At 52.2% G+C, this 25344-nt stretch overlaps 1 protein-coding gene across 1 annotated transcript in view; it reads right to left on the bottom strand.

The window, feature by feature from the left end:
- The window catches only part of NCOR2 (nuclear receptor corepressor 2), a 437249-nt gene that overhangs the window by 170463 nt on the left and 241442 nt on the right, over positions 1-25344 (bottom strand). Inside the window, exons 7-9 of the mRNA XM_019507112.1 lie at positions 23672-23728; positions 16290-16342; positions 2617-2683 (exon numbers count right to left, since the gene is read on the bottom strand). Coding sequence (XP_019362657.1) covers positions 2617-2683; positions 16290-16342; positions 23672-23728 — 177 coding nt within the window. The remainder of the gene's footprint in view (positions 1-2616; positions 2684-16289; positions 16343-23671; positions 23729-25344) is intronic.

The following is a 25344-nucleotide window of genomic DNA, read 5'->3' as shown; positions in this document are numbered from 1 at the left end:
CCCTCTGTTGTGCCAAACCTGAGGGTTGTTGGAAGGACTCTCTGCCGAGCCACCAGCGACTGGATGCCAGGCAAGCTACCCTTCCAGCAACTTGCACCCCTCTTGCACTCGAAGGCACTGCCTCCAGCTGGGTGCCAGGCTTGAGAGCAAAGGTGGAGGGCTTGGGACATTTCGAAGCAGAGGCAAGAGGATTTCTGAATGCAGCTGGGCTCCTGATCCCTATGGCTGGGGTCTGCACCCCGCTTTGGTCAACAGTGGTTCCTGTTCAGGCTCAGAAACTGCTCGCTGGATAGGGAGGAGCTGTGCCACAGCCTACCCCCAGCCTCACAGGGACAGATGGTCCACAAACGGCCCCATCATGACCCACAAAATGACACAAAGTTTCAGGGAAGGCAGCAGCTGCTGCCTTTTTATAGCCGGCTTGGGGGATGCCCTGAGCATGGGGGAAATAACACTTGGCAACATCAGGCTGCGGTTACACAAGGGACCGTGGGCTTCCTCCCTTACCACAGGGACTTCAGAAGAGGGGCAGGGGCTCATTCCAGCTCCAAACACATTTCAGCTACAAAGCCCAGACGAAAGCCACAGACTGAGAAGTGAACAGCTTTACATCCCTTTCCCTGACTCCAGGCCAGCCCCAGCCCTTGGCTGTACCTCGGCATCACCCCAACCTCTTATGCGGAGTCACATATGCCTCCGAGCACCTCCTCCGCTGGCCTAGAGACAACATACGAAGAAGTGAGCAAGTGACAGACAGGAAAAAGCACCCAAGGACAGATTTTTTTTTCCCTTGACTTGCGTCTGCCATTCAAACTAGGCGGCTAAATAGCTAAACGTGCTCGTTTTGCAAAGAGAAGCAGCAAGTGCACTCACTTTGCAAATTCAGCAGTAGCGCATGGCCTGCTCCACGACACAGGCAATATGCTTCCCCAAATTGAAAAATCCCCTTTCGAGGGCATCGGACAACCTTGGCGGCAGAAATGTACCTTTTCTGCATGATAGGCAATTTTTACGCAAGTCGCCATTCAGGAACCATACTGCGCTGGCACAGTTCAACTGTGTCTCCACCTCCTTCCTACTTATAATAGAGCAACCCATTCTGGATTTAGTACCATAGACAGTCTTGCATACCAGAAAACAATCCTATTTAGTTCCTCTCAGGTTCCAACACAACCACACACTGCTTTGCAAGTCTCTATTTTGAGGAAGGGAATACCGATATTCTTCTCACAAATGCAGAAGCCACCGGCTGTTCCAGGCAGCATAGTCTGGGGAAAAGCCTTGCAAAGAAAATGGCCAGATGACTTATAGGTGAAGTCCAACCCACATGAAAGGTGTGGCTATCCCACCGGAATGCATGGCCCGTGACTTTGCATGACTACTGGGAAGTGGAATTTTTTTTAAACCCAGAAAAAGGAAGAAAAAAAAAAAAGGGCGCGCTTTCTTATTTGCTGGCAATAACAAGCACGGCTCGGTCTGAAACGTCTCCGTAAACAGCCCTTTAGCAGGCTGCTTTTAAACCACTTCCTAAAGTTGATTATTTAGAATCCTCCCAACAGGTCTTCCTGGCCAAAAAGATTTCATCCAAAAACACTCCCAAGGAAGTCAGCAAACTGGCAACCTAAAAACTCAACCCAACACCACAGCCTTCCCAGAGGAGCCCGACAGCAGCATCGGCATCACGTTCTAGCATGCGAGGGCACTCTCAGCACACAGCTTCTACATCTAAAAGAAACCGCTCCCGACCAGCAACCCAGAAATATTATAAAACCAGAAAGAGCATTCCCGTTGTGCCTGGTGCTCCCCAGCCCGGGCACTGTGTTCATTTAAGGAATTTCACTTCATTTGGGCAATGACCACCAACGGGCTTGTTTCCTCGTTTGTTTTTCAGAAACTTTCTCTTTCCAATTCCCACTGACCAACACAACGGGATCATAGTCATCTTCCAGACGAACTGTCCTACTCTTTCTCCCCTGCTTATTTCAAACAAGCCCTAAAATGGTACTTTAAACAAACCCCAAAGCCTACATAGATCTGCCCAGATCTCTTTGGTCTCATAATAAAATCCATCCTTTTCCTTTCTGCAACAGACAGCAGTCTTTTTGGAAAGGGAATTTGGATTTCACTATCGGTTTTCTTGCCATGGGATTGACTAGGGCTTTGGTTTGCTGTATAAACCACAACTTCCTAGGACATCATTCTGAGGTCAGCTGGCAAGAGCCAGAGATAACTCTTCAGAGCTGTTATCTGCAGTAGAGTCAGCTGAAATTTCACACCTCTCTCAAGGCTTGATTACTCACATGGAGCAGTCATTACTCCACAAATAGTCCTTTTGAAATCAATGGAGGGCCCTGCTCTGATTAAGCCAATACTCTGCTGACCCGGGATAGGTGTGGAGGGAAGTACTGCCGGGTCGTGAAACCAGTATTTGTGTACGAGTTACTTTTGTAATGAAGGAAGTTATAAACACAGAAAAAATAATGCCCTTGGCAATGGGCCGTCGGCCAGGTTCTCCGTGCTGGGATCCTTCCTGTTCTCTACATGAAAGAGCCAGATACTGACTTCTCGTTGTAGCTACCATACACAGTTAGAACAAGACTTTGGGGATTTACTTACCCACTGTTTACGAGCATGATTTCTCCTCTTAAAGTACAAAATTAACTTCTTCCGCATTGCCTGGTTTCTAAAACAGAGAAAAAGATGGGAGTGAAATACAACAGTCTCAGCAAAAGTCCTGTTCACTGCTTCTGCTGTCAGCACCAGCCAGTGGCAAGGGCAGTTTCTGCTTTTATCTTTGAATTTGATCAGAGTCGTAGAAAGGAAGAGCGTTGCTGCACGGACTCTATTATAGCTTTAGAGCTAACCCGATTGCAGTAAAAGAGGGCTCTGCTTTGCAGACCCACATGTTTCTTTGACAAGCCCGATGGCAAGCCCTCCTTGTGCCTTCACATGTGTGTCATCACGCCCCCTGCCCTTGCAAATAGTTGCACGTGTGCAACATTAGTCAGATGGAGAACTATGTGCAGAAGCAGGGTCACCGATCACAGCTAGCACCAGGAATACCCAAAACAACATTGCTGTTAGGTACAATCCCGCACACGGCAAGAAGCTCCACAGGCACCAACTGGACTACATCGGGCCAGCAGGACCAACCACAATAATATCAGCTTGGAAGTTCAGGCCCTATGGATCAAAGACCACAAGACAGTAATACTGCATGGGCACCCCTGATGTTTTTCATCTCTCCTCTCCCATCTTACATGCAGCGTAAGACGGCTGGTGGTGCTCTCAATAACCCTGCGGTACGCATCAAATTACCTTCAGTTTACTATTGGGAAAGGAGGTGCAGAGAGGGGGGAGACTGGGGAAGAAATACAGGAGCCCTCCAGGTGAGCTCTGGCTACAGTTCCAGGGCACATGGATGCTGCTGCCCAAAAGGATCAGAAACAGAAACAGTGCCGATGTCTCATTTGCCTGCATTAGGCTTCAGAGTCAACACTACTTGGACTGAACCAGACTGTTTATACCTCTCCAAAGTCCCAGTCCAGAAAGGTATGCAAGCACGTGCCTACCTTTATTTGTGTAATAGCCCATGGATTTCCATGGCTCAGTTTAGGCACGTATGTAAGCAGCTGGCTGACTATCTGCAAGCCCGGGGTGCCTAAAGAATGAGGTACAGTGCTGCCTCTTTCTGCTATTACACATGCCAGAAACTTGACTGCCTTCTCCCGAGTCTGTGGATGGCGATGGCACCCATTACCTGGATTAGCTCAGCGATCCCTTTGCTCCTATGGGCTCTTTGCTGGACCATGCTGCCTCAGCCCCTGCAGTAACAGCTAGAACGTGGGGGCTAGTAAGTACCATTTCTTTAAAACAAAGGCAGAAGAAAGCTGTTATCCTTAAAACGGCGGGGAGGGGGAGATATTCAGCCATGTGTCTGCTTTCTGGAGAAGAGAGTATATTAATCCCTCCCCCCATCACCCCACAAAATCCAAAGAATCTCAATCCTAACATCTCCAAACCTCAGGGTTTGCTTGGTGGCTTCCTAGTTCTTCTTCCTGCTCTCTACATTTTCTCCCCAGTTTGCAACCTTCTTGGGGCAGGCACTGCATTTCGGCACGGGTGCAAAGTACTCGGCATACATGGCAGGGGCACAGATAACAATATGGTGCAGAGCCAGGACCTCTGCTCTCATTCTCGACAAAACACGATCACACAACACTCAATGGACCTGATCTGGCGAATGGACACATCTGGTTCAACGCTCAGTCCCAGTAACACAGCAGCGACTGGATAGCACTCTGCCCCACCTCTCCCCCAGTTTGTCACCAGAGGTATTAGGTGAACGCCACATCCCTGAGCCCTGGCTGCACTGCACTACATCTTCATTCCCTTTGACTTTGCCTTGAATGCTTTGATGTAAAAATAGAACTTGATTTCCAAGGTAGCGCTTGCCAGTGGCATCTGCAACCTCCTCATTCAGATGGGAAATAGCAGCGAACTGCTGGAAATGGATCCAAACGTCCCTGGCTCAAGCTGTCAGGCGGTAAACTAGCTCAGCCTGAAACCTGCATAGGGCAGTGATAACACAGACTGAATTCACGGTGATGGCAAATACCTTTGTAGGGCCTGTTGCATCCCTGCAGAGTGCAATTGCGGGGATCCAGAAGGTGTTTTTCTGAACGGGGGCTTGAATACCAAGCCCCGTCCCTTGATTCTCCCTTGTAAATCAAAGTGCTGATGATCCCAGGAGCAGGGGCAAAAAAAAATCTCCCCGCAGAAAGGCAGTATGGGCTTTGGTTCTTTTTGCCTGGTGGGCTGACAAACGACCCACTGTTGTGGCTACAAGCAGTCAGAGCCCAGCTTGCCAAACGTTTTGAGCAAACATCACCAACTCCTCTCCCTAGGAGCAGCGAGCCAGGTGCAAGCCGGCTGAACTTCTGAAACACATCCTGCTGCTCTCCCTTCGTTTTGCAGGTGCTTGTGGAAACATGTCTTTCCACCTGTCCGGGGGGAAGTGCCATTTCTCCCTGTTGAAGACCAGTACAGAGGTACGTAGCTGTGCTAGTCTGATGCCAGGTGGAAGGAGAGCAGAGTTGCTCCCTTTCTCCCTTAGATGGCAAACCTAAGGTGCAGAAGGGAAGTGACTTTTGGCCCAATGCCTTGGAGGGAGTCAGTAACTGCACCAGAAACAGGGACTAGGATTTACTGGACACCTGACTTTGCGCTTTCTGCAAAAGAAGTTGGAGACGTGATAGGTGATGGCTATGTGTAGCCAAGCCACAACGTGGTTTTAAGGCTCCACATGACATGGACCCTTCCAGAGAGGGAACATTTCTTCTCCTCCACCACATCTGCTCTCTCTCTCCTGCTCAGAGCGGTCGTCTGCGAGCCCCGCTCACCCCAGCGGCCCATGGACTTGCTCCTCGACGTGGCAGCGCAACATCAGGTCGCGGGCGCACAGCCATTCTGCGCCTGCGTCGGGCTCGTTCCAGCCGGCTCGGAGACGCAGCGAAACCCAAGACGCACGGATCCGCTCGTTCCGGTCAAAACCGCTTTTTCCAAGCCCGTCGTAGCCCACTAATCCTCACTGCTCTTCTCGTGGTACTCTCAACATCACAGAGCTCCAGGTCCCGGAGTCACGGGATGGGAAAACCTCAGCTTTGCTTTTAATGGAAGCGCTGACCCTTTGCAGTGCTGCAGAGGCAGCTCAGAAGCATAAACCCTGCCAGCTCCAGGACCAGAAGGCATATAAATAAATGAAATAACCCCAATCCATTCGATACCGCTGGCAAACTCCACATTTGCAAGGCCGGCCTTGTGACTGCAGAATGCCTGACCCATGACCCGCGGGTGCTTGCATCTGGTGACACAGTCATGTTGCTACTGAGATGGGAGACGGCACCAAGGCCGCAGCTCCGAACTAGGGCAGAAGTGAAAATGAAACCCACTGGAAATGAACTGACCGGCCCTATTTTGTGAGGCAAGGATTTGCTAGGCTGATACCTTTTACTGGAGCAACAGCATAGCTGGGGGATAGCTAGACCAGCTTGTGAGCACAGGCCTCACCCTGTTTTCCTCCTCCAGCCAGTATAAGCAACGGGAAAGAAGAATAAAGCGTCCCCCTGCCCCAGCTCCCCGCTGGTGCAAACGCACTAAATCCGCAGAGCATGAAACCAGAGTAACCCAGCGGGCGAAAGGGGCTGGGGGCTGCTAGCTGGATTTCAGCGTTAACCACCCAAGGGCCCCGGTGATGAGGATGGAGAGGGGAGTCACAGCTACATCCCTCTAGGATCGAGCCGGCTGGTGTCAACAGATAGGGCCCAGCATGGGACTGCATCTCAACAGGGCACGGATGCTTTAAGCTCTCTGGCCCCCCCCCTGCCCTTTCGGGTGTTCACTCAAAAGCTGCAGGAGTGGCTCTCTGCTATTTATATACCCAGCAACAAGGGAGCTGCAGCCTGCAGACAGCTTCAAAAGCCAAGGGGAAGGAAAGGGGTGGGGGGGGGGATGGCCTCATTAAGAGTTTTGCCCTTGACTTCTGGAACAGGCAGCGCAGCTCATCGATACTTCCCTGGCAGGAGGCTGCTCCCAGAGCCCGGGCATGCAGGGGTCTTGACACTGCTGCTGCTGGACCTGCCTTGAACCCGGTCAGGAGACAGGGCAGCAAAGGAGCGGTGTGCCCCGCCTTGGGAACACTAGCCTCGACCAAAGGTGTTGCGGCTTTGCAGCCGCGAAACCTGGAAGTGGCTGGAAAGCCGGCACGTGTGTTATCACTGCCACAGAGACTGAAACAATCAGCTAACAGAATGGTTTTGGGGTCCGTCCCCCCTACCCCAATGAGCTCTGAATGTTTCAGCTCCTTCCTCTTTCCTGCGCGGGGCCGAGCCTTCAAAGGTTAATACCATCTCGGTAAATATAAATATGCTTCACAGTTTATCTCCCTCCATGTACTGCTGTTACTTGGAAACCGTTTGTAGGGAGGTTAATTCAGGCCACATGTCTCCAAAGCACATGCTCTGCTCCCAGGGCAAATCAAACAGTGTAGCAAAATCCCTGCAGCACAGCCAGCCAAGGTGAAGCCTGTCCTCTGCTACGGCAGGAGCGGTGTGCAGGCACGCGGCACTTTAGAAAGGTCAGCGGTGCGATACACCGCCTCCTCTCCTCCCACCCCGCAGCAGAAACCCTGGCGGTTCCCTGCGGTTCAGGGTGATGGCAGCAAGCAAAGCGTGGTCTCTGCGCTCCGTCTCCAGGCACCGGGGTCTGGAAGGACATGGAGAAATCAAGTGAAGGGGGGGGGGGGGAAAAAAAAAAAAAAAAAAAAAAAAATCAAGCCAGAAGCAGATGCAGAGTCCCTGCTAGCTTTGGTCAGTTCAAAACCTCGGATGCAGCCGTAGTCTCAGCTGCAAAAGGTCATCTACAGCAATATGGGAACATCTGATTAGAAGGAGCCTCTGGCTATCGAGTCCAATCCCCGTGCAGAGAGGTTGCCTGGCAGAGCCTGGTCAGGACGCCCAGTCGCCTTTAAACTGGCTGGCTGCGAATAAGCGTAGCGGGCTACGCCATCTCCAGCATCTCTGCCTCCGAAGCAGACCAACGCGAAACCAGCAGCCATACGTTCAGCCTCCGAGGCAAAGGCTACCCCATATGGAGACCCTAAAACACAGCTCCGGGCCCCCCTCCGGTTTCAGACGGGGAGGTGCAGCCTGGGGACTAATGTTTTGAGACGTGCCAGAGCCCCCGCCTGCTACTCTCCTCTCTGTGAATGCCCCTGGGTTTTATGTTTTAACTGCTAGTGAACTCAACCAACAAGTCATTTCCACAATGCCCTTGGGGAGGATGGAAATCCCAAGCACATCCTAGGTCCCAGCGGCTGCTGTGTTATGTGGGGCTGGTTGCACACAGAAGCCAGAAATGGCCCTTGGAGGCATCAAACAGGGGCATCCCAGGGCTAGCAAGGGAGGTGGCAGCTGGCTGAGCAGGGTGGGATGTCCCTTTTTTCCCCAACAGCAGTGAAGATGCCAACATCCTGGCCTGGAATCAGATGCTGCCCAGGGGAGCAGGGGCTCCTCTGCCCCTACCCATGGCATGGTGGGGGAATAAGAGGAGGAAAGACATTGAAACCTGACAGATGTCATCACAGATAAGGGCACAGAGTAAACTGCTGCCAACGAAAGGCAATATCCCAACACCCCACGCACCCCCCAGGACCCAGCCTGCCAAACCTCCTCCCACGAATAACCCTACTTGGCGCAAGGTAGTGCCATAAGCATCACTGCAAACGCTCTCAGCCACATGCCAGAATGGGGCCCCTATCCACCGAACACCGCTGTCAGAGACAGAAATTTCCCTCTTGCTTTCTGGGCAAACTGAGGACAGCAAGGGGATGAGCTGGTAACGTGGGTGCTTCCACCTACTCTGCTCAACGTGTGGTGATTTGTGGCTTTCACAATGGAGCCAGCGAAAAGGAAACTCACCTCCCTGCCTTTTGAGCTACTTGGCACAGATCTGGCATGCCGTATGCGCCTCCTAGGTGACCCCGCATCGAGTTTGAGCTGGCACAAGAGACGCATACAAAAAAAGGAGTTCTTTATTTCATCAAAATTAAATCTCAGCTCTTTAATTACACAAGAACCTTTTGTCCCACGCAGCCCACATAAAGGTAGGGCTCCAGCCGGCAACGTGGGGATACGGTTACCTGAGCTGCTAGTGGACCAATTATAGCAGGATCTATCCTGCCAACGCAGGGACAAAGGCTGATGATTTGAGTGGCAAGCGCCAGTGCTCCCTGGCGAGACAGGAGCTCTGACACCGCTGGAATCCGTGCAGCACCGCGCCATCGCTCGGACGCCCAACCAGACCAGCCGACAAGAGAAAGGGAATAGCGCCGAACCCTGGGGCTGGGTGTGGGGAGGAACCGACACGATTCGCAGCTTTGGTTTGCTCTGCTCATTTAGCCCAGAGCCCCTGGCCGCTGAGATGCACCAAATTAACAGTGGTGTTCAAGATGCAAGAAAAGGGAGCGTGAAGTGCTTGGGAGGTAACGCTCAATGCCTCCCAGGTTACTGCAACTGTTCCTCACCCTGAGGACGTGCTAGTGCCTGCCCACTAACAACAGGGAAGAGAAGATGCCGTAAGTGGGTGGCTAACTACACTCCTGACCCCCTCAAATCCCAGTCTTGTGACACTCCTGGCTGCTCAGTGTTTTTACCTGTAAACCAGCCACAGAAAGCTGGCAGTGCCCATTGGCCAGGAAGCCCACACATAAGACTGGCTTTGATGTGAAAATGCCCTGACGGACACAGGCCAGGGCTACTGCAGGTTCCCAGGCTTAAACCTAAAGCCCAGCGCTTATCCCCTCCCTGCTCTGCCGCCTCCATTGAAGGTTTCCACTGAACGCACCCAAACGACTCTGGCTGCAGCCCTCATCGGAGCCACCCTTTGCAACATGTCTGGAGATCAATTCACGTCCTCTTTGCATTGTTGGGCAGGGGACAAAACTCAGATGAGTGCCAGGGCAGCTGCCTTGTCATTCATAAAACCCCAGGGAGAATGGATCCACTTTTTATTCCCCTAAAACTGGCACGGTATTTCTGGTGTTCCACGCTCCCAGGTCTTGCATACAGCGAGTGCCCGGGAACAACAAGCTGCGAGGCGGGACACACTTCTCCATCCTTCAATAATTCATCATATATTAATGCTTCCATGCTCGCACGTTCCAAGGGGACATAAAAGAGACGAGCAAAACCTTGAATGGGCTTGGGGGGTGGGGGGGAGCCGTTAGGTGAATTTCTGATGAGGGAACGTGTCTGCGAGGGCTAATAAAAAGACCTGAAAGGGAATAATTTAGCTACAACAGAGTGGGGTACAGCATTTGTGTTATGCACATCAAGGTTTTGCCACAGCTTTAACGGCAAATCAATAAGACTCAAAAGAATAAATGACCTGTGCTTGCAAAAATGACGAGTGATTTAGGAGCCCTGTTCAACTCTTACATGAGAGCATGAACTGCCAAGGCGGGTCAGACCCACGGGGCCTCTGGCAGTGGCAAGTAGCAGATGCTTCAGAGGAAGAAAACTAGGAACAGGTCTGCAAGGAGTGACCCATCTCCTCCCAGGCACCACCAGTAGGTTACAGCTTTGACCAGCGGGTTTATAACCCTCAATGGGCCTCTCCCTCATACTTATGTCCCATCTCTTTAACTCAATTATAGCGCTGGCTTCCACAGCATCCGGTCTTCCTGAAAGTGCTCAGCTTGTCCTGAAAAATCAGGCCCCTTTGTGGTGCCTCCAGATGGGCACCTAAGGAGGGAAGGACTTGAAATCCTGCGTCCCATCTGAAAGCTGGGGTCGGCATTTTTGGCCGTGCAGAGGTAGCGATTTCCGACTGAGCTATCGGCTCCGCTTAGCAAAACAAATGCAGCAACGGAGTTAACACATCACACAACAGCTTTGTTGTGGTTGCACCTCGAGGTGAGAGCAAACCAGAAACACGTAACAGTTTGGGGACATTTCAAGTGTCATGGCAAAAACCAACCTCAGCCATTTGCTGTCTGTAATGGGGGGGAGGAAGGGGGTGCAGTTTCAAAGCCAGGCAAAACCCAGGCCTTGAAAACACCAGTAAATGAGGACTGAAGAGAAGGTGCAGCGTGCCACCTGAAGCTACAGACAACATCTAAGCCGCAGCAGCACGGGCAACCTTGAACCTGCCCTAAGCCACTGAGTCCAAACTGGGAAATGCACTGGTGAAGCGGCTCTGGGGTGTGGTACCACAGCCATCCTTGAGATCCTGATCTCTGGCCTGTGCAAGAACGGCTGCTGGGGACAGCTCTGGAGCAGCCTCACCAGCGTATTCCCAGGCATGGAGCATGTGAGCAGGAGAGGTCGGGTCGGTCATGCTGGAGATGGTCCATGCTGGGCCACGCCGATGCTGTACTGTAGACATACCCTTGCCGCCCCTGCCAAGTCCTGCTCGGCTCCTGTATGCCTTTCCACTTCCAGCTTCCTAGGTTCTGCACCATGCCCCAACCACGATTCACACTGGGTCCTTTGGGCTGTTTTTCACGGCTGAGTGGACAGGAATCTACTGACGTTCAGATGAAAACCCTCCGCTGGTAACCCTCTCCTAGCAGACTGCAGACGATTGATCCTGCTGGGGTGGACGACTTCTTCAACCATTTAATGGAAGAAAAGTTACTGCTGTTAGGGTCAGGGGTCCAAAGGCTCTTCTAATCAACAAGAGATGCAAGCTTGCATGCTCAGGGTTTGAAATGTAGGAAAATGTTAACATAAAAAGTGGCAACATGGGTATAACTGCACTGGCCAGCGCATGGTATTTGGGGCCTGGTTTCAGCAAAGTCTCATACAAGGAAGGAGAGGATTGTTCTCCATCCTATTTTTCCTGGGGTCACTCTGCCTTAGCAGGTTTTGTTCCCCTAAAACTCAGCTTAGGACCCTGGCTTTTGGATAATCTTTAGGGGCAGCTCAGGATCTTGAAGAAGTCTGTCGACGTGTGATGATATTAATACTGTGGTAAGTCATGCATGTTAGCTAGCTGCCTGCTGCAAAGATGGCATGGCAACCCTCTGCAGGGTCTCATTAGAATGAGGGTCACTTAAAATTTTTCCTGCTCTCTTATTTCTTCCTCCTAAATGACAAGAGTGGCAGGCCTTTTCCTTTTAACAAAGCAGGTATTTAGCTGGGCATTCCCCCAAAAGACTGTGAACAGCTTTAAGACAGGTCAAGTCTTTGGCAGTGCCTTGGATCACACGGCAGACATAGCATACAAAACTAACCATTCTCACTCTCCATCTGCATACGTACCTGAGCCAAAATGGACCCAAGCAAAAGGGGAACGGGACGTAGCAAGAGAGCTGAAGAGGGTTTAAAAGCTTTTGAAATTGGAAACACAGGAATGAACTGGGGCATGAAATTAATTTTTACTGTAGTGGGTAAGAGGCAGAGCATCAAACTCCAGGAAAATAACAAAAAGACTCCGATAATGTTGTAGGAAGAGTGTGAATTCTCCTTGTACCTCCTGAATCACCATATTAATAATACAAGTGAATCATCCTGACTAAGAAGCAACCCAAACAGTGAGATTTAAACCAGTGCTGCAATGCAACGCGTATCTCTGTACAGTAGCACTGCAGTAGTCGTCGTGTGGAGACGCTAATCCTATCGGATCTTGTAGGATCCCCGCTGACCCACAGCGTTGCAAGAATACAAGAGGCAGAACATTTCCACGGGTGAGCTGGAAAACGAAAATTAACAGAGACCTTTATACTCAGAGAAAAAAAGATAAGCAGGATTGTGCTTCCATGCCCAGGTGGAAGACTCAGTCAATTATATGTTGCGTCATTTTGCTTTTAATGCAGGAGTTAAGGGGAAAAGCAGTCCCAGATTACTTCACCGCGCTGCTGTGTGCCAAGGGCAGTTCTGGCTGGAGCAAACTCCCGTTTACAGTGAAGTGGCCGAGAGGAAGGCATGATTCATTCGACTTCAGCGCAGGAGGATCTGCTCGTCATCGTCTTTCCGACTCTGTTGTGTCCTGCGTTCTGAAGAAGCCTCAAGGCACTCCCTAAGGGCTCTGCTGGGAGGATCGCTGCCTCTCCTGCTGAAATCCAGCTACGTCCAGGCTGGAAGGTGGAAGCTGCTCTTCTCCAGGAAGGCTACACAAGCACATGGAGAGAAAAGGAGGAACGTGTCGAGTTGAAAACGGAGGAAGCTTGCATACAGGTGGAATAAGAGCATCCTGAATGCAGCCGGTCCGGACACTGTGGCTTTTCACCCTTCCCTCTCGCAAAAAGGGCCAGGGAATCCTTATTACCATGAGAGGACAGGGCCTTAGTCTTACATCTCTTCTCTTCTTGTAGGGCTAAAGCCCCTTAACACGACGCTGCGATGCCAGCCAGCGCCCCCACGTGTTCCACAACAGGGAAAATGACATTCTGGAAGACAAGACCTTTAAACCGGGGCTGCTGTCAAGGACGACTACATCTGGAACCAAGCTAGCTTAAGGGCCTTGCGCTGACCTAGATCTGCAAGTGCATTAAGTGGCATCAATAACCAGCTGAACATGGCTAATTGGAGGGCTTCTGCTAGAAAGGGGGAGAGCGACGTTTTTCATTTAAAAGACAGAGCTTCCAGATGTTTGCAAAATGAAAGCCACTATGAGCATCAGTCCGGTCCCCCCGGCCTCCCTCTGGCTTTTGATTATGACAACCACCCTTAAAAGCACGAAGGGTAGGGCAGTCAAGTGCAGAATAAAAATGCCAATTAAGGGACTTTTCTTTCACCTCAATGATCATCATCACCATATTGCTGTCTGCAAATCCATTGCCCGCTCTCGTTACACATAACCCGAAGACTAGGATCGAAAATTCAGAGAAAAACGCTTCTATTTTGCAGAATCCGTTTAACTCGGCATTTGGCAGGCTTCACGTTTAATCATCAGTTTCACTGTTGACTTGTAGTCAGCAACTCGGTTTCCTCTGCTGTTTGTTTGGGTCTTTCCCACAGCAACAAAAGGACCAGAAATCATTACAATTAGAGGAAAATGTGATTGTAAAACCACAAAAACCAACAGGGGAACTCGGGGGCAGGTGGAGTATCTGGACCCGTTTCTAGCTCGTTCCTTTACGACTCACTGGCTCTTTGTTCAGTGTCGGGGCTTTAAACGTGCTGTTTGAGACAGCTTTGGACAGTTGCGAGAGACCAGCATTTTTAAGGGAGCACGAAGGGAAGGGGCAGACAGCCAGGAAACAGGGCAGTGTAAGCTCTGAGAAAGCCCCAAGCCTGGGGATCCACCAGCAAGAAGCTCGGTGCCAACGTAATAATCCAATCCCCGAAACATACGGCAAACCAGAAGAGATCTCCACAAAGTTGCCTAGGTGTGGCTGTGCCTTTAGGGTCTCCGAACCCCATCCCCTACCCCAGGGAGCACTGCCCTACCCAGCAGCACCAGCATCTTGCTCTGCTGACTCACCAGAGAAAACTTCTGATCAGAAATGAGAGCCAGGGAGGTCGATGGGAACAAGGCACCCGACGTCCACAGCCTCCTCCCAACCAGGGCAAGGCTGGGAGCACCGGGCAGCTGTCCTGACGGTCTTATTCATGGTCCTTGATGGGATGCAGGTCCAGAAGCCTCTGGCTTGATAACAGATGTGGGCAGCTCCAAGACTTGTTTTCCATCAAGCTGGCTGAAGAGTTTCGCTCGCAGACATCACCCTTGTTAGAGCCAACGGCCAGAGCGCGTGCTTAAGGCAAGTCAACAAGGGAGCGAGCACATTCATGGACAAATCCACAGGGGAAGACTTCTGGCAGGGTTTGCATAGCCTGAATGATATGTGACGGCAGCAAATGTGTTACTGAGACCATGTGTTTTCCGCTGCCTCGGTCAGTCAGGGCGTGCCAGGTCTATAGGAATTGGTGGCTGCCGACAGACATGTACTCAGGGGTCATTTAGGCGGGGGGAGGACAAAGCTGGACTTGGAGAGTTAACCATGTCAGCAGACGTGGTGGGCTTTGAAGAGAGTCCGAAAGCATCTGGAATTACTGTCACGGGAAAAGGGGCTAAACTAGGATTTTAAACGAGTCAACAGAAAGCTCAATGACGGAGAGGAAAAACTGTTTTTTCAACAATGAAACTCCTACGATTCCTGTTCCCAAGACATGGCTGCCATCTTACGTGACCCTTGGGCAGGTTGCCTACCAAACCTGCACCTCGATTTCCTTGGCTAGCAAATCAGGACAATCCTTTCCTACTTCATATGAGTGTTGGATTGATCGCCATCAGTGCAGCACTCCAGCGTTATCTATTCAACGAGATGATTTCCTTTACCTTGGTGTCTTCTAATGTACTTATCCTCAGTGGCGCAGGTAGGGCTGGACTAGTCCTCTTCCTTTTACAAGCCAGGAACGGAGGCACAGAGTGACTGAAAATTAGTGGGCCTCAAGACTCAGAAACCACTTCACACATTTGTCCTTAAAGGACTTGCCAAGAGAAGCCTGTGATGGAGCAAAGACCTGAACCTGGGGCTCCTGAGTCACAGACTAGTGTCCTGACTGCTGGACCACCCTTTCCGTCATTGGATACTTAGGAGAGAAACACTGTTTGAATGCCCGTACATCGCAGCAATTCATAATGCATGCAACCAACCCTTAGGGCTGAGAGCTGAGAACTGCTGTAGGGTATCCTATTCACTTCAACTCCAGATACCCCACTTGCTTCAATTCTACTGGCGTCTAGCAACACTGCACTGGATACCATGAAATATGAGCAGGAGGCTGTTTCGGCAAGTACCATAATAGGCCTGGCCCATGCAGACCCAACCAGGCCACATCAAAGTAGTCATCTCTATAACAACAACCCAAGCAAAAGCCCAGGTCACACCTGAAATTTTAATACTTCAATCTATAAAAATGACAATTAATGCTGTCCAATCTACATGCATCACAATTATTAAATGTTGGCTGATTATTAAATGATGTAGTTTAAGACATAAGTGATAAATTGCAGGATTACCAACCCCCGGTAAATATCTTCGGGGGAGGAAAAAAAAAAATCAATTGTCATTAGATGTCTACTAAAGGTCTTGTTGAAACCCAATGGTCATGATACCTTTCCATGTCAAGCCCACCCTTGCTGAAAGCACATCTGGAAAAGCTGACAGGTAATTTCATACCTTGGCATGTGTCAAACATGAGTCTCTCACGTGTTGCGCTGAGATGTGATTGAACACAGCGCTCTCAGTCAGACGAACACGACTCAAGCAGAGACGCACCACAAACACCAACAGCACAGGAAGCACGGAGAGGCGGGCAAGGAAGGCTGGCCCTTAGAAAACTACAGACCGCCCTTGAGTACAGACCCCCTTGGCCAACCTCAGCCACCCCTGCCTTGGGGACCAACACTGCAGGCCATTCAAGTTGTTCTTCTTCCAGTCATGGTGAGTCTCATGACCCCAAGGGATGCTGAACAACTGGGTCCATTTAAAGTAAACCCTTCCCACAAGCAATGGTATTAGAGGACTAGTTCCCCCCCATCCAGCCCCCCAAAAAACCAGACAGTGCCCCTAACATCCCACTAACATCTCGAGCAATATGCTTCTTGAGACGGTTCACCGCTCCGGGCACCGAGAGCAAACACAACGGCACTAGGAGAGGACATGCTATTTCTTTTCAGCCTTAATGGGGAACGGGGGTCTGGGAGCAAGCTCATCTCTCCTCTGCTCCAGCCCTAATAGAGAACCTGACATTTAAAATAAGACTTTATTGCCATGTACTTACATTTTAATGTTTTCATGGTACTGCCTGGTGTCTGAAGGCTGGTTGTATAATGGCTGAAATAAAGAAGAAAAATGAAGGCATAAATGGTATAGTCTGACATTTAGAAACTTAAACCTGTCAGAAACACTCCGGCATCAGCGTGGGCTCCCGTCTTCCAGACAGAGCGGGAGAGAGGGGGCCCCGCGTCGCCCATTCTGCTCTGCTGCTCCATGCCGAGAGCCGTCTCCCGCAGCTGCCCCCTCTCTGCCTCCCTTCCCCGCGCGCTGCTCCTCGCCTTTCATACCAGAGAGGGGCTGCCGCCTCGCACACATGCGGCCGCGCTGCCTGAGTCACAGCGCGACTGGGAGCAGCCCGTGGGAGGCAGGCAGCCTTCAACTGAGCTGGCTCCGAAACAGGCAATTTTGCTGTGTAATTCGCATAAACGCCGTACGTGGCTGGGGAGCTGGCTGCTATTCCCGCGGTGAAGCCATGCGCACCTTGGAACATATGACACGGGGGAGGAGAGGGGAAGGGGGGGGCGGAACAGTCTGTGTGCTGCAAGTTATGTCTGTGCCGCAAAAGCCTGCCTTTGCCTCCGAGGGAGCTGGAGCAAGATCCCGAATCCAGCCAGCCACCTGGGGGACAGAATCTGGTGCCCAGCAGCTCGCATGGGCCATTGCTGCAGTATCCCAGCACCTCACGAGCCTTGAGCCTGCGTGTCCACTCTCAGCACCCCTGGCGGGGGGGACAGCATGCTCATCTTGGTTATGCGCAGGGAACCCGCGGCACAGACAGAGTGACGTGCCCAAGGTCATGCGGCGAAGTTGTGGCAGAGCAAAGGACTCAACCTGCAGCTCTGCAGGTCCGGAACGGACCCAAATTGTTGGGGCGCTCTTCCTGTCCGGTCCCCAGAGAGGCGGCATGTGCCTAGGGCACGCGAATGAGAGTCAGGGGGCCTGGCGTCTGTGCGGCAACCCATCTGAACTGCGTGGAGAAAGCGTGGGTGGAAGAAGCTACTGCAGGAGGATGAACTGCCAGCCTGTAAATCCTCTTGCTTGATTAGTGGCCATGCCAGGCACTCCTGCTCTTCACCCAGGGGAACGGCACGTCTCCAAAGGGGAACTGCAGCAAGTCATTCCCTACCTCAGGCGTCACCAGACTTTAAGTGAGAGCTATACGGAGTCAAGGCCAGAGCAATGGCCCCCACCAGTTACTTGCTGGCTTTGGCACCACACAGGACCAAGATTTCCAGTCCACACCTGGATCCCAGCATCTGCCAAGTTTTGCATTTTTTTTTTTTTTTTTTAAACAGTGCATTGTTGGCTGATGTTAACCTCACCTACCTTACCAGCTCCTGATGGGATCAAAAAGATATATGAGCTCCTTGAACCTTTCTCTAGGCCCTCAGCACCCTCCTGCCCTCAGCACGCTCTGCCCAGTGCCCCCAGACACCTTCCCTTGCTCCAGTACCATCCCAAAACCACACTTCTTTTAAGGACTAGGCTGCAGCTCAGGAAAAGGGATTAAAAGTCCCCCCACATTTCAGCATTATGTGGGAATAGAGGCAGCTCTATAGTGAGAACGGTGCTTCATAGATGTCATAGACATTCGGGGTGGAAGGGACCTCGGGAGATCACCAAGTCCAGCCCCCTGCCCCAAGGGCAGGAAGTCAGCTAGGGTCAAAGGATCCCAGCAAGATAAGCATCCAAATGCTGAGCTGATCCAAGGAACAGCACCCAGGTCTGGAGCCCAAATCCTCTCCTCTCCCATCCGCCAGCACCGATTAGCCAGAAGGTGGTGGGAACAACTCCCTGCAAGCCTGTACTGCATCTCCACCCCATTCCCTAACCATCGTTCTGCCTCTGGCTGCCAGAGTCCTACCAATATCCTAGCATGACTGAGGCACCAAGCCCTTACGAACTAGGAGGAGCTGCCTTTGCATTTGATTGAAACCGGGAGGTCAAGATGAGGTAAATGGGGCACAGGGAGGTCCTAATGGAGCTGTGCAGGTTGGTGGCACACGCCAATGGCTAGGCAATCCCAATGCAATAGGTGGACCAACACCAGGCGCCCAACACCAGGCCCAGTGCCATTGTTGTCTACAGCTCCGCTTCTTACTATTCCTCCTTTTGTCACATTCCTGGATGTCCCCCTTGTTGGGCCATTCCAGGCACAGAAAAGCAGGCTGGGCCCTCACTGCTCGATCCAAGGTCTGATGAACAACTGGCCAGGGCTTTGTTGAATGCACTGCATGTGGCACTGAACCGAGTCATTCTTCCTGTGCAACAGGACCTCTGCCAGCAGGGTGGGTCATTCCTCCTACTTGGCTGGTGTATGACAAACTCTGGCACCAGACTTTCATTTTTGCAAATTAAAATCAATTCTAAGAAATTCACATATTAACTGGGGCTAGGCCAGAGAGAGGATGCAAAGGTAAAACAGGGAGAGCTGCAAGAGCCAGAGGTATAGCAGAGGATCCTGGGGGCAGGTGGCACCAGAGACGACTGAGTTCAAGACCCAAACCGGAGAGGTGTTTCTAGCCACCAGTCAGATTCGAGAGCTCAGGGCAGAGCCTGCACGTGCATCTCAAATGGTGTCAATAAAAGCAGCTTTGGCTCAACCACAGCAGCAACTGGTCGCCTGACGAACGCAGCCTCCGTCTAACCGCAGAGATGCTGTCCAACTTTGCAGGCACTGCATCCAGAAGCTGTTGCCGAACCATCTGCGAGCAATTTCACAGCTGTGGCAGAATGGGATCAAACAGCCAGAATGCATGACGGATGGCGGACAGTCCCAGCCGACAACCCAAGCACGATTAAACACAAGCCAGCCATGCTGCCCCTCCGTAGGAATGTGGTCGAGGAGGCTTTGATCTCTAATGAGAAGGGCACTAAGGAGGAGATGGGAGGCTAGCTTAGCCCGTGTTTACCAGACTCCCCATCCTCCAGCCCTTGTAAGACTCAGGATAATGGCAGATCTAATGGCTCATCTTGCAGCCCTCAATGTGCGTCTCTGCAGCCCCTACCTCGCAGACCTCTTCACTGAATGGTTAGACGCTGGTGTTGGCCGTCTGTCCTGGAAGCTACTTTTCAAAGATACGGCCTTCATTTAAAACTGGCCCTTTCCCTATTCTGCTCTCTCGTTACACAGCGGTGCTGGTACAAACCCTATTATCACCTCACCAGGAAGGTTGGTGCACAAGGTGTAAGACTTACAGCAGGCGACGGACAGAGGGACTGTTTCTACATGCGTGTCCGACTGACCCATCCCCACGGCTGCTGGGTGTGAAGGTGCCACTTGCACCTGCATCGCAGAAGTCACCACACTCAGATCACAGCTTCCCGCAGCAGAACATAAAAGCCTCTCCTATGAAGACCGAAACGCACTTGGGACAGCTACCTAACCAATGAAGGTCACAGCAGCTGCTGGCAGCACTGATGATTTGGGTCATGATACCAGAGTACCAGGGAATACCAGGCAAGCTGTGCCTCCTTGTTCAAGCCCCAGTTCAGACCCTTCCAGCCTGGGAGGAGCTGGTGGACAGGCATCTGTCCTGGAAAGGCCTAGGCGCAGGAGCAGGGGAAGGCAATTCCTAGGAAGAGGAAGCCAGAGCAGTGGCTCTAAAGAGTCAAAGCAGCACGCGCTACCCAATCAATGACGACACCTAAGGGCCGCCTGGCCGGACCCAGTACACATAGGCAGTTTGCTCCTGCAGGACGGCTGCAGGGACTGCGGTGAAGGGCAAGAACATGCTTCAATAAAAGAAGGTGCTTTCCTCCAACCTCCTTTTTGCGAGTGGACTGGTGCACGATGAATCATGTCACCAGGCTGCACTGGGGGCGAGAGGCGGCTGGTGAGTGCGCCTTGCGGGTTGTGGCCCAGTCTCGCGTGCACACACATCAGTTCGAGTAATCTCCTGTGCTGCCTCCTAAAAAAAAATCTGCACTAGCTAACGGCTCAGACCGCTAAGTGTTAACAACATCCTGTGCTTCCGGGGTTTAAAAGAAACCTGCATACTAAGAACCAGGGAAGGCTAAAAATCCCAGCACCAGCTTTAAAAATACCATTCATCACCATATGCTCACAGGCGAGGGAAAATGAGAACGCAGCAGAGCCGGCACAGAGAGCGGCAATGTGCCAGCCGTGGCTGGCCTGGCCACAGCAAAGCCACGCTATGGGACAGATACAGGTTCACAGCAAAACTAGGGTATAGGCTGGTCTGTTAAGATTCAACCTCCTCTGCACTCAGTTCCTGTCCTGCAGGGGGAATTCCACTGAACAGCACCGAGCAGCTGTAAAAATAGTTGCCTTCCCTATCTGCAAGAGAGAGTTCATTGTATGAGGACTGCACTACTCGCCTGCTGCGGGATCCCGAGCAGAAGACGCTTGCTAGCACTTGTAGATTTGGGGATGGGGAAGGGCTTTGCTTGCCCATCACTGTAAACAAGTGGGTCTTGGTTTCACACACCATGTTAGTGCGTGCTTAGCTTTCAACCCTAGTTTAGATGCTAGTCAAGTCAATGAGAGAAGCAATGCACTGAACAGCTATGCTAAATTCAAGCCAAGTTGCTGCCACAGTTTTTTCACCCTGCATGAAACATGCCTCACTCGGGGCTCAGCCCAAGTGAAAGCTTTCAGGACAGCACTCAGATTCATGTTCTGAATCATCTTCCTGCCGAAAAAACAGCATGGTCTTGACCACAGTACCCAGCATCTCCACTTCTCAAACACCCAAGCCATGCTCAGTGTTAGACCAACTACTGACAAGGACATGGAGACCCCTGCCCAGGTGCTGTGGAGGAGAGGGGTGGGATTTTCAGAGGCATCTATAGGAATTAGGTATCCGCCTGTGATTGCCTTTTAGTGGGACTGAGTCAGACCATGCTCTTTCTAGCTTGGAAAAAAATCACCCCCCACATTCCCAACTCGAGCAGCACCAAGGGCAGTGATCCTACAATGGGAGAATCACACAGCCGTCAACACTAGAGAAGATAAGACACAGGGCCAGATTTTTTAAGATCAAGTCAGCGGGAGTTAGGGAGACAGACTGTCAACACAAAGCACTCACTTAGCGCAGACACCTTCCAAAGGAAGCCTCGGGATGCACATTTCAATGAAGAGCACAGGAGTCTGAAAGCCCAGAATTAAGGGCTGAAAAGGTGAAAGTCGAAGGCTTGTCTCTGGTCGGGAGATTAACTCAACAGCTTTCAACTTCAGGGATGTACTGATAAGGATTCAAGATCCATGGCTAAGTTCTTAGTTCTCCTACACCAAGGTACCTGCAAAACCCCTTTGGTGCACCTGAAGCTAAGCCGAGGCCAGGTTTGCTAGTCAATGCGTTCAGCTGGTAAAATCCCTCTCATCACAAATGCACCAAAAAACCCCCAACCCCTTCTGCAAATCTGAATCTGTCTCTGATTGGTTCCCTTTACCTTAAATTGAAGGCAGAGTCAACATGGCCTTGCTGCCCAACAATTCACCCTTGGATCAGGAACAAAAGGAAAATTCAGCAGGTTTTAGTCAGCCCGATCGAAAACAAGCACTCCCTCAAGATGGTCTAGCTTTGGATTCAACCTGCCATCACATGAAACTACCAGCATGTCATCGCCACTCTGTGGTTTGCTAATGCTTCTATAACCTCCTGCCTCTCTCAGTTGTGACTAACCAACATCCTCAGTGACCTCTTGCCTTGAAAAATCAGCACCTGGCAAGCTGCCTTGCTATCACAGAAATGCTTATCTGTCACCATCTCTGTTTGATGCAATAACCAGCTTAGCTTGAACAAATATTAGGGAGAGGTCTGTGACCTGGGCCCTGCTGGTAGCCACCCCTGCACGGGTGAGAGGGCAAGAACGTTTTGCAGCCTGCGAGCACAGAGCTGGCTCCAAGGACCCAGATCTGCAGGCCCACCGTTCTTCCAGGACCCCTGCCCATTGCTACAGCATCATGCTGGAAGCAGACCAAGTGTACCATATGCAAGCGTGTATGGGTGTGCATGAAGAGCTCTGCATTCCTTCCTGGAGGAACGTCCTCTCCAATTGAGATGGCTGAGTATTAATAAGCATTGATTTGTATCGTGGCAACACGTGGCAGGGGCTGAGGTAGGACGACTTCTCTCTCTGTGCAGCCAAATTAAAGGGAGCCTGTAAGATACCCAAACAACCTCAGCAAAGCATGGCAGCACGTGCTTACTGGATGTCTTCCCTGGTACCGTACACCAGTGACGGCAGTGACCATGCTCTGCACTGTACAGAAGGACAGGCCAGCTCTGAAAGCTTTGCTCGCAGAGGATGAGGGCAAGTGAACTTTTCAAAGATGTACCATACTTAAAAGAACAAAAAGCTTGACACAGCCAGTCGAAGGGGCCAGGACACTTGGTGGTGGAGCTCCCTGATGATGGAGTTATGCCCACAATGCCGAGGGGCAGCTCCCCTTCCTGATAGAGGTGAGCTGTGGTGTGCCGATGCGATCCCCCGTCCCCCAGGGATGCCCGCCTTCACTACGCTTGACAAAACCCTCGTGAATTCTGAGTGGCAGGGAAAGCCCCAGAGCCACGTTCCCCGGGGATGCTCCTTCAGCAGAAACCCAGCGCCTCCCTTCCCACCGCAGGCTTTCCCTTGAAGGACCCCGCTAGCTACAGCATCTGTCTGGGGGCGGTCAGCAGCTTGCAAGAAATGCTCTGCAGGACCCCTCCAGCTGCCCCTTTCCATAGTGTGGAGGGAGTACTACTGGGAGGACAAGGGATGTTCGCTCTAGGGTGCCCTCCCCAGTGAAGTGACCCCTGCACCCCTCAGGGAGGGAGGTTCCCTGCTATTTGCTGTACAGGCTTGCTGGGGAAAAGGAGGAGTCAAGCTGGGGGAGGTGAGGGAGCAGCTCAAGTCCGTGATTACAGTTCCCAGAAGCGCGACAGGCAGGACTCTGGCCGGGTCCAAGAATGACCAGTACCAGGTCACTCCAACCCAGAACTGCTTCCATCCGCGCGACGCTCTTCCGATGCTCCCCCCACCCAGTTATGAAAGCGCTCGTGCACTTTGCAGAGGGGATCCTCCACACACAGGCTCACTGAGGCACCAAATGCATGGACTCAGTCCCCGCTGCTGTGCCACGGTGGGCGAGAACATGAGCAACACGGATTTGCCCCTGCTCCTAAGGACAACAAGGAAAGCAAGTTAAGGGTTAAGGCTCACAGAGGAGTAGGCACACGTGTGTATGTCTCCGTCTTTCCCGTTCACCCCATCCCCTCCTGGTACCGAGCCAGCTGGATGTCCTGGACAGCAGAACACTTCCTTCTTATGGGTTAGACATGCGCGCGCGCACACGTACGCACAGATGTGCCTGCCTCCCAGAGACCTCTCCACACCTGGCTACCATCCAGCCCCCCCGTACTGGGAGATGAGACTTACCAGCTCCACTTGAGGCCCCAGTCCTTCCAGTATCCTGTGGGCAGCTTCTGCTTTTTTCTGCAGAGAGGAAGTGGGGGAAAAAAGGGAAAGAAAAAGTTACGTCTCTCGTGGATCACAATGCCAGCCCCATGCCTCGCTTTCCGAGCTGTCCAGAGGACTTCCAAAACAACGTGCACCGGAGAGCTCCCCCACCCCGGGAGGCAGGAGGAAGAGAGTGGTTCAGCACAGCCGAAGCCCAGATCTCCGGGGTCCGTAACACGTGCCCCTGCAGGCAAGGGCGCCGGCAGCTAAGTCATCACCCAGGGGGCAAGCCCTTGTCAAGCTCTTGGCAGGGGTGCTGAATGCTGGGACCCGTTCCCCGCCATGCCGGGGCTCTCTCCACAGTCCCGGTGCTTAGTCACTGGAGAGCCCTCTGCGCCGCTCTGCAACGGCTGAATCTCTTTCACTTTGCAAGCTGCTGGATTCAGTACAATTACCTCAACACTATCACGGTGCGCGGAGGAGGGAGAGCGGGAGGGGGAGCAGAGAGAGAGAGATGCCCTTTCTAGGATTCATTTCGTGAACATGTGATCGCTCCCCTTGGCTCCTCCGCTCCACCGTCTTCCCCTTCCCCTCCCCACCACAAGACGCTCCCCCAGCCAAACTACCTAGCGCTTCTTATGAAAACAGGAACGTGTGTCACAATGTGCTCATTGGTCCCTAATTAAAAGTGGCCTGAAGAGAGACGTGGGTTCACTGCGAGAGTCTAAACACAGATGACATTTGCAGTAAGCCACGCTCTTCCCGCAAAGCTGGGCTTTCCAATTAGTGGTGCTAACAGCCTGATCAACCCCGGTCGCTGCACACTGCTCGGGTTTAGACGGCACCGGTCAAATAAAGCTACCTGGCAGCAGCAGGAGCTGCAGGTGAGGTTTCATCCAGAGGGAAGGGAGAGGATAAGACAGAGTTTAGTGCACATGACAAGGAGCTTCCACGGGGCCTGAGCTCGGTGGAGTGGGGGAAAAAGTAAATCCTTTTTGGAGCCTGCTCATAACTTTAACCTGCTAAGCGCCAGAGACAGGCTGGGGCTACCAGCTTGGGACATGGATCGCGAGCACTTCCCAGCATGGGGGGGCTAGAGGCCTGCGAGTCCCAGTCACCACATGGAGGGGGCTTTGGATGGGGATTTTCCCTTTGGGGTGCTCAGATTCAAGGGTCTGATCTGGGCCCCATGCTGCCCCTCTCACACTCCCACCTGGGTGTGTTAGCAGGGCTTGGCGAGGGGAGACGCATTGCTACCCCCCACAAGTTGTGCTCACAGCTCCTCCTGGCTAGATGCTCCCCCGGAAAGAAAAAGCTCCCGATGATGGTCTTATGGCATACGCCCCATTCATTGCTCCCCCCGCCCCTCCCCACTGCAGGCTCAGCACATGCACGCACCATCTCAGTTGCACGCGATCAGCTCCACATGTTTGGCCCCAGGATCAAAACTGCGTGTGGGAGCCAGCACTCACCAACACCCCTGCTGGGCTGCCAAGTCGCTCGGGGCAGCTCACCTGACCCACGCAGCAGGCTGCGCTTCTAACCCTTCAGTGGCATGGCAGGCGGGGCGGGGTGGTGTAATTCGGGCATAACCCCACAGGGATCGCTGCCAGGAGAGCCCAGCCCCTGTGAGCCTTTGCGGGCTGTGCAGG

This window comes from Gavialis gangeticus, unplaced genomic scaffold (genome assembly GCF_001723915.1).
Source record: "Gavialis gangeticus isolate Ggan-Ray unplaced genomic scaffold, GavGan_comp1, whole genome shotgun sequence".
In the NCBI taxonomy this organism is placed as follows: domain Eukaryota; kingdom Metazoa; phylum Chordata; order Crocodylia; family Gavialidae; genus Gavialis; species Gavialis gangeticus.
The sequence above is the reverse complement of the archived record's forward strand: the minus strand, read 5'-3'. Positions and strand labels throughout refer to the sequence as shown.